Source organism: Juglans regia, chromosome 1, assembly GCF_001411555.2.
Source record: "Juglans regia cultivar Chandler chromosome 1, Walnut 2.0, whole genome shotgun sequence".
Classification (NCBI taxonomy): Eukaryota; Viridiplantae; Streptophyta; class Magnoliopsida; order Fagales; family Juglandaceae; genus Juglans; species Juglans regia.
The window spans coordinates 1,273,642-1,289,058 of NC_049901.1; the positions used below are offsets into that span (position 1 = coordinate 1,273,642).

The window sequence follows — 15,417 nt, forward strand, 5'->3', positions numbered from 1 at the left end:
ATTAAATGGTTTGATGTAATGAACATTTTAAATTTTTATAGATATGTATATATACGTAATAATTCCACCAGTTTTGAACGATTTGGTACCGTGTTTAGCTTGCAATGTGATTATGTAACCCCTTTATTTTCACAGGGCCATGTCCAACGCACACGAGTTTTTATATATACTGTAAACTAGGAATACTAATAAAGTTTAGACATAGAAGTCGCACTTGAGAATTTCAAATAGCCATTATGCATTAGCGACCTGAGAACTGCGAGAAAGAGGCGGTGGCATTAGACTTGGAGGATGCGGTTGAAGTGGATGTGTCTCCCCGGATTTTCTTATCAGAATCAACGTAGGCTGGCTTAGCTGGTGGCGGGTGCTCCGTTGAACCCTTGCTTTTCAGTAAAACAACTATTTCAGACATTGAGGGCCTCTGTATAGCCGATGCCTGAGTGCACATCAGAGCTATCTCTATTATTTTTTTCACTTCTTCTACTGTATAATCGTTTGGGTCTAAGGTATCGTCAACCAAGTCCAAATGCTTGCCACTCTCGTGCAGATTCCATACCTATTTGCACCATAAAAACAAAATAAATAATGAATTGGCAAATTTGAGCATTTGAATAAAAAAACAAAAAATATACCATACAAAAATCCAAGCAAGTAGATGTAGAACCCAATTGATTTGGGACATTACCCGTGAAAGGAGGTATTCCCCTTCATCTTGAATCTTCAGTTCGCTGCTTTTTCGGCCGCATAGAATTTCAAGGACGACGACACCAAAGCTGTAGGTATCTACCTTTTCTGATAGCTGACCATGGATTGCATACTCGGGGGCCGTATATCCTCTGATGGATATTCAGACCAAATCAGTTACTATTTAATAATCGTAAAGAACCAAAAAAAAAACAAGTGATTACAGAGTTTGGGATACCAGGGCTAGGCCATTACTCATATAACCACAATAAAGTCATCATACAATTCATGCAAGGTTGTCTAAACTGCGAAGGAATTGGTGTGAGCTGACTTACAACGTCCCTGCAAATCTGGTGCTGAGATGACTTTGATCCTCTGGTAGAAGTCTTGCTAACCCAAAGTCTGCAATCTTGGGCTGGAAATCATCATCTAGAAGAATGTTGCTGGTTTTTATATCTCTATGTATGATACATACGTGGAATTCTTCGTGTAGATAAGCAAGTCCCCTGGCTGTGCCCAGGATTATCTCATTTCTCTGTTTCCAGTTGAGAGATCCTCGTCTTTCCCCTGTATCCCATAATTAACAGTGTCTAGATTAAGTTTTAACAAATTCAAACAGGGTTTCAAGGTTTATAAAGATCAAAGAGTTGAGCTGAAGTTACCAAATAAGAACTTATCCAGACTACTGTTTGCCATGTATTCATAGACAAGAAGTTGTTCTGGTCCTTTGCTACAACACCCAAGAAGACGGATCAGATTCCGATGATGAACATTACTTATAAGCTTCACTTCACTCTCGAAATCTGCCTTTGCCCTCGAGGATTTCCCTATATCTAGTTTCTTGACAGCAACTATTTTCCCATTTTTCAGAGTTCCCTAGTCAATGATGCAAAGATAAAAAGCAAGGAAAAGTCGTCAGCAAACAACCAGCAGAGAATTAAATGCAATACTAAATGTAGATAAAGATCTGATAACTATTAAAATGGTAAATGGAGGTGTAAAGAGAACATCGATGCCTTTTCATACTGCACGACCATAGTTTCACAGGATTAAGTAAAAGAAAAGGAAGGGGGAATAAACTCATGGAAGAAGTGATGCAAGATGCACACGATTTTTTTATCTCTCTCTCTCTAATTTTACCTTGTAGACATCACCAAATCCTCCTTCTCCGAGTTTGTTTTTTTCGCTAAAATTCTTTGTTGCTGATTTCAAGTCCTTCAACTTGTAATTCACCGGACCTCGCAGTTCAGTTGCTCCTAATATGTCACCTGCTATGGAGGGAAGCAATTACAATCGTCTCATAAATGCAGAAAACTTGTTATAATTACTGATAAATGAGCTGCGTGCATCCAAAGTTAATTATTATCATAGATGAAAAGAAAATGAGAAAAGCTTTAGAGTCAAGAAGCAGAAGATCACATGGTTTTGCAAATAGACAGAAATTGGACTGACCAAGAATAAGAGAATAATTGCACTTTATTCCTTCCAAGTGTCTTGTGCTTTGATGGTAAAATGGTCCATTGCGTATTCAGAATATTTACTTGCAGTCATTAACTTCATGATATGATGTCAAAATATTAAAAACGTGATTTGAAGATAGAGGAAAATACAAAGAAATTCACAAATTTTATAGCTAAGTTTCCTAGAAGAAGGAAAAAAAAAAACATAAATCGTCATAATTAAAATATTACTGGAAAATCACAGTGCTCACGTAGCTTTACCTCTAAAAGCTGCCTTGGGCCTTCTTGACAGTGAAAACCAGACTAACAAAGCTATAATGAGAAGAGCACCTACACCTCCAACTACTCCTCCAATAATGGCTTTCTTCTTACTCGAATTTCCTGTGATTGAAAATAGGGGGGTATGAACAATTACGACAACGAGATATTTGAAGATAAAATCATGGCCAAGCAGTGTGCGAGAAAAAAATGATATATTGGCTAGTTACAAAGACCCACCATTTCCAAGGAAAGGACTGATATTAGTTGTTTGGTTATCAGCAAAGAAGGCGGTGTCCGAGTACCTAAGGAAACACCCAGCATCAACTGCCCTACCATCTTTACGAGGAAGACATATCTGTGCATTGGTGTAAGCAAGTTTCAAGCAATCCAGACAATCAGTCTCACTAGCTGTTTCCACACATTGTGCCACACCATACACAGTACCACCACCAACAGCAATTTCCTTCCTACTAGCAGCAAAAAAACCATTTATCTTAGGAGTTGCAACTTGGAGATCCAATAACAATGCTTCCACAGCTGTAGTAAAATAGGTGGCTTGGGATGCCGTCTGATTCTCACAAATCCCTTCGCTACCAGGCATTATGATCTTGTCATAGAAGATGGCGCTCTCGTACCTGAAAATATTGCAGCATCCAACATCAAACTTCTCTGCTGATGCACCAAATTCATATGGTTTCTAGTTACCACCCAGAAGCAAAAGTTGGCTGTTTGTTAGAGACCTCTTAACATAAAATTTTAAAAACAAAATTGATTTAACTAACAAGTACAGGAAGCCTGATCAGTTGTTCCTCTCTCTCTCTCTCTCACACACACACACACGCACACACATTATATGATCACAAAACATTTATCATCTTATTGTAAAGATTATAGTTGAACTTGAAAGTACAAACATATGCCAATACGGTTGTCTTAACTGGTAAATTTTCTACAAACACAAGTGTGCAAATGCGCATACAGACCTGTGTGAATAATTTGACTGATTTAATGATCAGAAAGTTGGAAGTAGTTTATGGGTTACTAGTTGTTGATAGTTGGTAATTAGTGCTTTAAATTTTTAATTAATAGAAAAATGATTCCGACATGGATCGATCAAAAGGGGGAGTTCATATTAATTTTATTACTAATGACATCATTTAAAAACACTAACGACGGAATTAGGCAGGCATGTGTAGAAAATAGATCCAAGGCCAGCGAAGAACAGAGAATGACAATCTTGTGGCGGTCTTTATTAATTGTCTCTTTTATTTGTTTCATTTGGTTCAAACTACAAGCTAGCTAGCTGGTCAGCAATGAATTCTCTACTACCCATAACAATAATTAAAAGCGTCGTGTTGGATTTGGCATCCATTTTATTAGTTTATAATTAATATGGTAATATAATATTGTAAATATATATATATATATATGGGATATATTATAACTCCAGACCTGCTTAATTAGAACGTACAGCCTGATCATGAGCGGATATATATATATAATATATATATATATATATATATATATATATACTAGCAGTAGGTAACGTCCAAGGACGTTTGCCTATTTTTTTTTTTAATTTTTTTTTATCTAGTGATTGAAGAAGTGTTTTTTTAATAATTTTGTGAATTTATTATTTTTTTTAAAAATGTTAATGATGATTAAAAAAATACATGAAAAAAAGAAAAGAAAAATAATAAAATGAAATACACATTCAGGACATATTTTTAGGCTACTTCTTCATTAGTTGTAGCAGTTCTTTTTAGTCAATTAAGAATATTATCATATTTAAATTATGTTAAAACTCTAATTATTTATATTGTTATATTTTTTAAAAAATATTTAACAAAATTTCATCATTTATTTAATATTCAGTAAAACTTTATCTTTTATTTAATGATGAGAAATTAGTATTTTATAAATTGAAGTTAATTTTAAGTGTATGATATAATATTTAAAATTTAATTATCTATTTTATGTTAGTTTGAATCAATATTTAAACTTCTACCATTAGATTAAATCTGAAGATTAAAGATGAAGGATTAAAATTTAAAACTCAAAAATCAATATTTTTTCTTACTTTTCTTTTTTTCCTCTCTCATTCCTCATGCACGATTGTAGTATTACGTTGCACATTGACATTCACACGGATACACTCAAAAAGAAACAGAAAAATTAAATAAACATGTGAAAAAAAAAATACTGTTCATAATTACTGTTTATAAACAGTAACAAACAGCAAAAAACCATGCGAAATTTTTTTTTTTCTGTTTATTACTGTGAACAGTAATAAACAGTAAATTATAGGCGGTTTTTTAAGTATAATGTGCGAGATACATTTGCCCGGTTGAAAAATAACTTATTTTGTAAAATATAAATATATTTTGAGTTAAAAAAAAAAAAAACGTAATCATAAGTAAAATAAGTAATATAAAGATAATTTTTCATAAACTCAATTTCTGCACCTAACAAGTGAAAAGAGATGTAGAGAATTTTTATGATAGTGATAGTACTTTACTGCATAAATCAAAGCAATCCAACCGAAGAAAAAAAAAAAAAGAAGTGGTAAAATGAAGGGTTTGATTTAAATCTTAAAAATTTTAATGTACCAACAGCAGTCTTGTCCTTCAAAAAACAACACACGTAGACATCATATCTTTAGATATGATTTGGATCGATGTATTAATAGTAGTGATATAGTTTGTGAATAGTAATATATAAAATTATTTGGATTAAGATATTTTATTTGATTTTAGAAAATGAGAGAAAAAAAGTTAAAATAAAAATATTTTAAAAGTTAAAATATTATTGGAATATAATTTTTTAATGTAGTTTTTGTTTTAAAATTTAAAAAATTTATATTTAAGAAAATTGTAATGATTAGATTAACAAATTAAATAATATTTTATATTTAAATAATATTTTAAAAAATATATAAAAGTTTCTGAAAACCTAAAAATCTATTAATCTCTTCCTCGAACTCAATAATTTTGTTTGGGAAGAAATAGATTGTCAATTCCCTCCTGACCCAATAATGTTGTAAATTTTTTATTTTGTTAAAAATGTTTATGATGATTAAAAAAATATATGAAAAAAAGAAAAGAAAAATAAAAAAATGAAATACACATTCATGAAATATTTTCAGGTTACTTTTTTATTAGTTGTAGCAGTTCTCTTTAATTAATTAAGAATATTATCATATTTAAATTATGTTAAAATTCTAATTATTTATATAGTTATAATTTTTTAAAAATATTTAACAAAATTTCATTATTTATTTAATGATGAAATATTAGTATTTTATAAATGGCTTGGTTATTTTGAAATTAGTGTAATTTCAAATATTAAAATGGTCTAATGTATATGAATAAAATTATTATTTATTTATGTTCATCATTTATTATGAAATTTAAATTATATTAAAAATTCAAATTAATTAGATAGTTTTTTTCTCTAAAAAATGTACAGTAAAATTTCATCATTTATTTAATGATAAAAAATTAGTATTTTATAAATCAAAATTGATTTTTAGTGTATGATATAATAAACAGTAATAGGATATACAAAAAAAACATGCAAAGAAAAAAAAAATAGCTTCTTTATTGATTATTTAAAACTCAAAAATTAATATTTTTTCTACTTTTTCTTTCTTTCTCTCTTTCATTCCCAATGCACGATTGCAGTATTACCTCGCACATTGGCATTCATACGAATTTTTAAAAAAATACTGTTTATCATACTATCGATAAACAGTAAAAAATGACTGATTTAGATTTACTATTTACGATTAACAGTAATAAACAGTAACAATTATACGCTCTTTTAAGTATAGGCAGCTCTTTTAAGTATAGGCAGATATACTCATTTTGAGCAGCGCTGAATACACTAGCTAGTACCCCATGGTTAATTACAGGGACAGCCGACTTGTTTAAAGTCAACACCGCCAATAATGGCGGCACGGTGGAATTATCTGTAGGTTCGGGCCTATTAGTTGACAAGACTGCATATATACCTTAAATAATGCTACCAACTGAGAAGATACATACAAATTCTTGATCATTAGTTACCTAATGCACGCCCAGTTGAATACTCAATAAACTTAAAAAAAACAATTATAATTATCAACCAAAAAAAAAAAGAAGGGTAAGAAGAGTTTGTACCTAAGGAAGCAGCCGTCGTAGATGACGCGAGCACCGTTGGCAGCAGAGCAGTTGCGGATTTGAGACTCGGCTGCGGTGAAACAAGCAATGCAGTCTGCAGTGGAGAGGTAGTTCCTGCACTGCACCATGGCGTAGGCCCGGCTCGAGCCACTCACTTGTTGTGCAGTCGCGAAGTATTTGTTGCTGCCGTTGTTCAACTGTGCTCTGAGCTCCGAGAACGTCGCGTTCAGGTTGGTATAGAAACCCGAGACGTTGGACACGTTGTAGGTGCTGCAGCCCTGATTCAACAGATTGATCTCCGGGTCTGCAACGACGCCCACTCTCAAACACCACCAGTACCATGTTGCGGTAATTATTAATACCATGTGCATGATCTTTCTATGTGGGGCGTTCATGATGATCTTCAACCTGATCGAACACAGAATCTGATGAAAAATATATAGTTATAATATCTAAAACGACTTACTAGTCTAAATATAGTCTTAAGAGGGATAAGTCTTGTGTGATGGGAAATAAGAGGGATAAGCAATGGACGGCACATACGACTTATGGGAACTAAAATGAAGAAAATAATTCCGCCACCAACCAGTTCGCGTGGGGGACGTCTCTACAAGACTTCGCAAGTAGCTGTCCAAGTCAACAATTGTTCTCCTCTTGTGAAATCTTTTTCCTCTTTTGTATTCGAGATTCAACCTTTTGAATGGGTTCTAATATAAGTTCACTAGTACACTCATCAACATAAAAATTACAAAAATTCTAAATTCAAAGTCATCCTTCCATAATTTCCAATATATTATATGAATAATGCTAGATAAAGTTATACATTGCACAAGTACTGTATATTTTTTTAAAAAGATTAAGTAAATATAAGACTCACATAAATTTTCTTGATTCTGAATAATTATAACACAAAAATAAAATATATTAGTACATCATATCGATCACCATCCTATTTCTTGTACATATTTCATCATATTTAGTTAGGTGTTTTGTCTCATGTACTTTTCGTGTATTTGAATTATGCATGTTCTTTAATTAGTATGAATAAAATCTTTTACTTAAAAAAAATCATCATTTTCTAGAAAAGCTAAGGCCCAATTCAAGAATTTAGAGTTTAAATTGATCATTAACCAAATAGCGATCTTACCATAACAAAAGCATGACATAGCTCCTCACTCATGTATCAAGGATAAGGGCGTAAAATCTTCTTGCAGGCATTTTTGCGCACTGAAGTGCACCGACCAGCTAACATGGAGTTTCTTTTAATGAGATGGTTCGTTTTCGTGCACTGAAAATTCACGTCAAGACAGAAAAAACAAAACTCAAAGCAAAACAAATCAAAGTTCCTCTTCTGTGTTGCGGGCTTTTGTTGTGACGCAATCACCTAGACTTCTCTAATCGTAAACACTCCCCATCAAAAACTACACATTTGTGCAGAACTTATGAGCAACGCAAAAATGCCTGCAACATGTCTCTTCATTCTTGCACAACCTCAAATCTAACGTGTGGAAACCAAAAATAGTAAAAATCGTGTTTGGGCGGAAGGAAAATGAGCGAAACGAAAATGTCTTTTTTTAAAATTTTCTTTTCTCTCGAAAGACTTTGATTTTAACAATTGTTTGGGTGCTGGGAAACAAGAATGTTGGGTCACCAGTTGAATGTGCATTCTATTAGAATTGCCAAACGAGGGAAACAGAGAGAGATAATGGCGCAAGAAAATTTTTTACTTTAATTTTATTTTCAAAGGTGCAACATACAACACGTACTAGTAATAATGGCTGAACAACAGTGAGAAGTCTAGATAGATATCTCAGTTGCAAAAAGAAGGGAGAGCTTGGTTATCTATGTACAAAGACAGAGCAATCATCATCGGTGAATCCGTTCAACAAGTCAACTAGCTTTCTCCAAACTAACGAGATCTGCTTTCTATCTCGATTGGAACTCAAAACAAAGGTAAAAAAGTGAGAAATAAACTCGGATACTGAATCTAACGTCCGAAAAACTCGAATCTTCACCTACAATCAGGTAGAGTTTGAAGAAATCAAGCAACCACCGGCGGAGGAAGATTGAGGTCAAGGTCGAGTAGTCTTTGGGTTGAAGGCTGGTGGAAATCGACAACGAAGGATGAATCAGAGTTGCTGTGGGCGCCCCCATTGCCAACGTTTGGAGATAAAAGGGTGTAGGCAAGAGACCATTTATTCTTTTGGAGATAAAATGTGCAGCTCTAAAACTGACTTTGGAGGAGGTGCAGTGAAATATCTTTTCTTCGCTTTTCTTTTGTTCGTTTTTTCATTTCTTCTTTTGGTTTTTTTCTTAAATTGAAAACACCAGGTCAGCTTGGCATGCGGGTTGGTTCTCCAAACCGCTTGTACCTAACATAATTAAGATTATAAAAGTATTAGTATTAGATTTATTATTTTTAGATGAAAAGTACATATTTTCAATAAATCTAAAACCTCCCTATCCATAATCTCACATTGGATTAACCATTGGATTCATCAAAATAATAATATAATATTATTTTTTTAATAATAATATTTTTAATTTATTTTTTTCATATTTTACAATTATACTAACTATATGTTAATTAATAATTTAATTTGATACTTAAATTACTATTTTCCAACTTAAATATATTGTGACTCAAAATTGGAAAACAATAATTTAAGTAAATAAAATAATAGTTATAGAGTGTGAATAGTGAGTCTTCAAATTTGAAGATGAATGGGAATGCACTGTAGCTCAAAGTTTAAGATTTAAGTGTTTGGTGAATCTAATGCAGTTAGGAGTGTAATCGGTCCGGTCCAGTTTTGGACAAAATTTGGGATCGAACTAGTATATACCGATTTTTTATTATTCAAAACCGATTACGCACCGGTTACCCTCCTAAACTGGTATCTCCAGTTTTACCGGTTTCCAGTTCGGTCCCATTTTTCGATTTTTTAAAATGTAAGTTTGTCATTAAAAAATAAAAATCTGTTAATAAAAAAATCTGTTCTAAAAATCTGTTCCTATTACAAAATTTGCCTGTTTTAGCAAAAATTAGTATTAGTTATAAACTTATATATTAGTATAGCTATATAATATATTAGACTATATAATAGTATTAATATTATACTATTGGTATAGTTATATATTAGTATTAGTCATAAACTTATAGATTAGTATAGCTATATAATATAATTTAATATATATATATTTTATGTTTAAAGCATATGATCAATTAAATTCTCATCTTCAAGATTAAACTTTTATTTTATAAATTATAATAATATTATCTTATATATAATTATATTAATAACATACGATCAAACAAATTATAAATATTCATATTTAAGATTAACATTTTATATTATAATTTATAAATTATAAGATGAAATTATTTCATATAAGATATATAATTATATATATTATATACAAAAATTTCACATATAATTATATATTATATATATAACTTATATATAAAATATTAATTTTTATATTTTTTTCTCCCGACCGGTCCGGTCTCGAAAATTGTAGAACTGGAACCGGATTGATTCTAGTCGGTTTGCATAATTCAAGAACCGGTTCAAAACTTGTCCAACCGGTCCGGACCGGTTTTTCGGTTTAAATTTACACCTCTAAATATATTGATTTTAAATATAAATTCATCAAATTTTAAAAATTAAACTCATTTGATGTGTCTAATACCAATGCTCTAAGACCACAAGTTGCCTCGAGTTGTTTCAGCAAGAAGTCAAAAAGGTTGGGCAATATCTATGATGTCCAGCCGTCATCCACCCAAGTAAGTCAATTTTTGGTAACGAGTTGTTCCTCTCGCGCAAGGTCATTGAGTGTTTCTCCACTCTCTTCTTCATTAGCAAAGTGATCATTCCATCATCAATACGACCCCTCCGAGTCTGATCTGTTCGGTGTTCATGGGTGCACAATTAAGATTAGGAGGCCCAACCATATTGATGTGTTCCATATTACATAAAGGATGAAGAAAAAACCGTTAGATGAGAGGATCATGCGCCTGTTACCAAAAGCATGGGAGGGCCATGAATGAAATCAAAAGGTGGAAAATGTAGAGCATAATTTCTGGATTGAAAAGAATCAGCACATTTGCCTGTAAAAAGATAAACCTCGTACATTTGAAGAGAGCACTTTTTAAGAAACAAAAATACTGATTTCATCATCGGAGCATTCTGGCGTTTCAAACTACCATCAAGTATCAAGCTTTTATGATTTATTCTTTTCGATAGATGTTCAAGCAATTTGAATTGTAGAAGATCATATGGATAAAGCTAAACACTGTGCTGTTCAAGTCACTTTATACATGGTAAAGGTGCATAATCTCTCGCATTTTTCTAATATTTCTAAGTTTATGAAATTTGTTCTTTAATTATTGATGGGTTTTTTTTTTTTTTTTTAATATTCTGTGTACAAGGGTTTTGCTGCCTTGCACTTTTATTGAAATAAATACTAACAGAAAGGAACTGTTCATGCCGTTGTTAAGAATTATTTGGGACCAGCAATTTGAATCATATCCAGTTCTGTAAACTTATTTGTATCCATTTTTAATGTTAAAGAATGAGTAATCATCCTCTAAATATCAATTGAACACAACGGCAATACAATATTTGTCTCCAATCTCCCCATAAAATGCTATAGGTGATTCCCATGAAAATATACTTCCCATGCCTTATTGCTTTCAAGTTCTCCATTTGCATTTTTGGGTTTGACCTCTTTACCTATGAACCTGCAGTTAGTTGCCGTAATCTTGGGTCATCTTTGGTGCTCTGAGTAAGCATTTGTGTCCGAGTTTTAGATACTATTCCTGTTTTTTTTGTCTTATTCCATCTGTTAAGTGAATGTCTGTACATGCAGGCACCCTCAAATGAGAGCCAGAATTGAATTACTACTAAAGCAGCAAAAGCTTGCTCGGAAGGACATCAAGGATATACTTCAGGTATGCATATGCATTCAGGCTGCTTTTCACTCCAACTGTGTCAGTTCGGCCTAAGATTTCTGACAGTGTCCTTGTAGGTCTTATTCAAATTCCCATACTTGCCATGATAGTTGTTATATGATATGTAAATTTGTGTACTTGGACTATGCTTATTCTTATTAATACTACCGTTTACTTATAAAAAAAAGAATATATGATATTTAAAATTGTGATTTTGTTAAATTTTTCTTTTTGTATACCAATTAAAGCTTCAAATGAGTAAAGCTTTCAGAATTATGTAACACCATTTTCATCCAATTTTTGCCCCTAGGTCCTCTGTGTTTTAGCATTCACCTGATTGTGTTTGGTACTCCTGTCTTATGATGCTGTCATGCCTTTGTGGCTCACAGGAATTTCATGACAATATTGGTGATTTGGATGGACCAGAAGAGAAAGAGCGAGCACAAGGAAATATTCGAAGGTTTATTTCAGCCTTTTGATTTCTTAGGTTGTAGACTAAACTTGTGCCAAACTGAAGGTAGTTCCGCTGAAGGTAATGAGACAATGAGAGACATGTTTGTTTCATTGTAAAATGTTCCACCGTTTACATTCAAAGTAATTTTTTTATGAACTTCCATTCTTTGGAGCTAATTTTGCAAGTCTTGTGGGAACTGGGGCACAACATTTTTTTTCCTTCTCTCAAGAATATATTTTTAGTTAGTTGGTGCCAAAATCGTGGTTTTCTATGACTCTTGAACGGTTCAAGGATGGCATAGAGGTATTGCACGATTCATGGGAAGAAGCTAAAGAGGAATAAGCACTGCTTGAATTTTGTACAATTTTATTCAATTGTCAAAACTAGTTTTTATACAAAACAGAGTAACTAAACAAGGAAAGTATACAATATGAAACGGCAACTATGTATGGAAAGTGTATAAAGAAAATAAATACAAATGAACCAATCCTTGATTCTAGCTTGCAGTAGTTTCGGCATATCAGCTGTCATTAGGCAAGAATCTTCCGTTACATGAGTTGGCATATGATGACAGATCAATCTTCCTTGATACGCCTCCGCAAGAACGGACTACCATCGGTAAGACCGATCTTGTTCCGTAGAAGATTTGTGCGTTGCCGAGAAAGAGGTTTGGTGAGTAAATCTGCAAGCTGGTCGTTTGTATGGACATGTTGAACAATGAGAACATTTTTTTGGACCAGATCCCGAACAAAGTGCAAGTCAATTTGTATGTGCTTCATTCTTGAATGCTGAACGGGATTGAAACTGAGATGTGTTGCACCAAGGTTGTCACACAAAAGCGATGGTGGCTTTGGAAGAGAGAACTTCATTTCAGTAAAGAGAGATAATATCCACACAGATTCTGATGCAGCCGTGGCAAGTGCTCTGTATTCAGCTTCCGTGGATGATCTTGCAATGGCACGTTGCTTCTTGGAACTCCATGAGATGAGATTTGAACCAAGCATAATTAGATAAGCGGAGGTGGAGCTTCGGTTGTCCAGATTTCCTGCCCAATCAGCATCAGAATAGCATATAAGAGATGGACTGATATTTTTGGCTTATAAATGTTGTTCATAGATCGGGTGACCATATGGTGTGTGCGAGACTCAGTAATGGTGGGTACCTCAGATGCAAGACTCACATTCAAATTTTGAGAGGAAGTTTCGGGTGGGTCTAAAGAAATTGGAGAATAGAGTACCTGTGAAGGAGTTGTCGTTGGAGGCGGATCCACCAAAGGAAAGGAAGGAGCAGCGGTACCCATTGAGGAGTCAGTTGGCGCCAGCGTTGATGCAGGGGACAGCGTCGGCAGAGAGATGGTCACGGCTTGAGTGTCGCCCAGAGCACTGGTTGGGGTTTGGGACTTTTCGGGAGGATGAGACTTGGCCATGGGAAAGATATTTTCATCAAAAAGCACATGTCTGGAGTGATAAAGTTTTCGGCTGATGGGCTCAAGACATAGATAGGCGTTTTGGGTTAAAGAGTAACCCACAAAGATGCAAGACACGGCTTTGGGCTGAAGCTTATGGGAATTGTAGGGCCTGGTCAAGGGGTAGCATTGACACCCGAATTGTTTGAGCTTCATGTAGTTGGGGATTTGATTGAATAGCATCTCAAAAGGTGTCTTATTGTTCAGAGTTGAAGTTGGCATTCGGTTGATCAAATATGTTGCGGCTTGAAACGCATATGGCCAATAAGAAAGAGGCATATGAGCATCAGTGAGAAAAGTAAGACCTGTTTCAACAAGATGACGATGTCGTCTTTCAGACATGCCATTTTGTTGTGGGGTGTGGGGAGCAGTAGTGTAGTGACCGATGCCATGAACAGATAAGTAATTTTTAAGAGCAATATATTCACCGCCATTGTCAGAATATAAGCTCTTTATTTTGGTGTTGAATTTATTTTCCACAAGATTTCGAAATTGCGGAAATATAATTTGAACACGTGATTTATGAGACATAGAATAGAGCCATATATACTTGGTATAATGGTCAACAAAAATGATGTAATATTTTGAACCATCAATACCAGTGTCATGAGAGGGACCCCAAACATCATAATAAATTAATTCGAGGGGAGCCGTGCTATTTAATCCATGAGATTGAAACATTTGCCGATGGGCTTTATTTTGAGAACATGAGACACAAAGGGATGAACTTTCTTTTTTATTGATAGGCAAAGAAAAAGTGCGGATAAGATGTTGAACAATTTTGGAAGATGGATGACCAAGCCTTTTGTGCCATCCATCGGCCGTCGTACGTTCATGAACATAAGCAATTGCGGGTTTTGAAGCCATAGCCATTGTCTCCGGCAAAGGGTACACGCCATCCTCACATTCACCTTTGAGTAGTATCGCCCCCGTGATTCGATCCTTCACAAAAAAATGAGAGGGATGAAACTCAAAGTAGACATTATTTTGCTTGGTAAAATGATGAACGGAAATAGAGATTCGAAAGGTCAGTTGTCATGTTGTGAGAGGCTGCCGAGTCCACTAACCATTTCTGATCCTTGCTTTTGGAAGATGCAGCACAATTTGCAGAAAAATCAGTGTGAGTATGCTTCGGACAAGTTTTAGCTGTGTGGCCCAACTGATCACACAACTGGCACTTGGGTTTATATTTGCGAAAACCCGAACCATTTGTGGTCCGTTTGCCGTTGTCGCGATTTTTGGAAGAGAAACGCTGGCCATTCATTCCGGATGAAGATTGCTTTTGCTTAGTGAAGTTTGCTGTTGCTACCAACGGTTGCATAGCTTGTTGTTCCAGTCGACGAAGGTAACCTTCATGGCTGATTAACAGATCATGGAGCTCTTCAAACCGCAGAGGATTTTCGCGAGCTCGTATGGGTGCAGCAATTTCCCTGAACTCTGGACCCAGACCATTTAGAATATAAAGTGTCAAATCATCATCGGAGACAGGATGATCAATCCGAGCAAGTTCATCAGCTATCAGTTTGATAGCCTGAAGAAATTCAGTGACAGTCCGATTGCCACGATTATTGAGAGTGAGATCTTCCTTCAACTGCATCGCACGAGTACGTGATTTCCCTGCATAAAGACAAGTTAATTTATTCCAGGCTTCATGAGAGGTTTTACATGAAGCAAGCAACGGTGTGATGGTGGTTGACGTTGAGGCGAGCAGTGCATGGAGAATCAATTTGTCTTGACGGATCCAGCGATAATTCGCAGCTTTTGAAGCAGCAGAATTTTCGGCATCAATAGCAAGGCATGGAAGGTCACCGGTAACAAAATTCATTAAATCATAGCCAATAAACAAGGCTTCGAACTGTGCTCTCCATTGTGGAAAGGTGGAAGCCGTAAGCTTCTCGTTGATGGTAGTAGCAGAGTTAATGGTGATGATCGGGTTGTCAGAGGGTGCGGAAGAAGACATGATCCGAAATGAGGAAACTTAC

The 15,417-nt window shown here is 34.4% G+C and overlaps 1 protein-coding gene and 1 long non-coding RNA gene across 2 annotated transcripts; one reads left to right on the top strand and one right to left on the bottom strand.

Moving 5' to 3' along the window:
- Positions 1-93: 93 nt before the first annotated feature.
- LOC109001352 (cold-responsive protein kinase 1-like) lies at positions 94-7,079 on the bottom strand. Its single transcript, XM_018978600.2, has 8 exons — positions 6,566-7,079; positions 2,643-3,040; positions 2,406-2,525; positions 1,825-1,952; positions 1,347-1,560; positions 1,020-1,251; positions 686-836; positions 94-556 (listed from the first exon to the last, which is right to left on the bottom strand). Exons 1-8 carry the CDS (start codon positions 6,958-6,960, stop codon positions 242-244), a joined length of 1,953 nt encoding a protein of 650 aa, XP_018834145.2. The 5' UTR covers positions 6,961-7,079; the 3' UTR covers positions 94-241.
- Positions 7,080-11,261: 4,182 nt separating this feature from the next.
- LOC109001356 lies at positions 11,262-12,166 on the top strand. The gene is made up of 3 exons (XR_001997866.2): positions 11,262-11,350; positions 11,435-11,516; positions 11,906-12,166. It is a non-coding gene; the product is annotated as an uncharacterized LOC109001356 (long non-coding RNA).
- Positions 12,167-15,417: the final 3,251 nt, after the last annotated feature.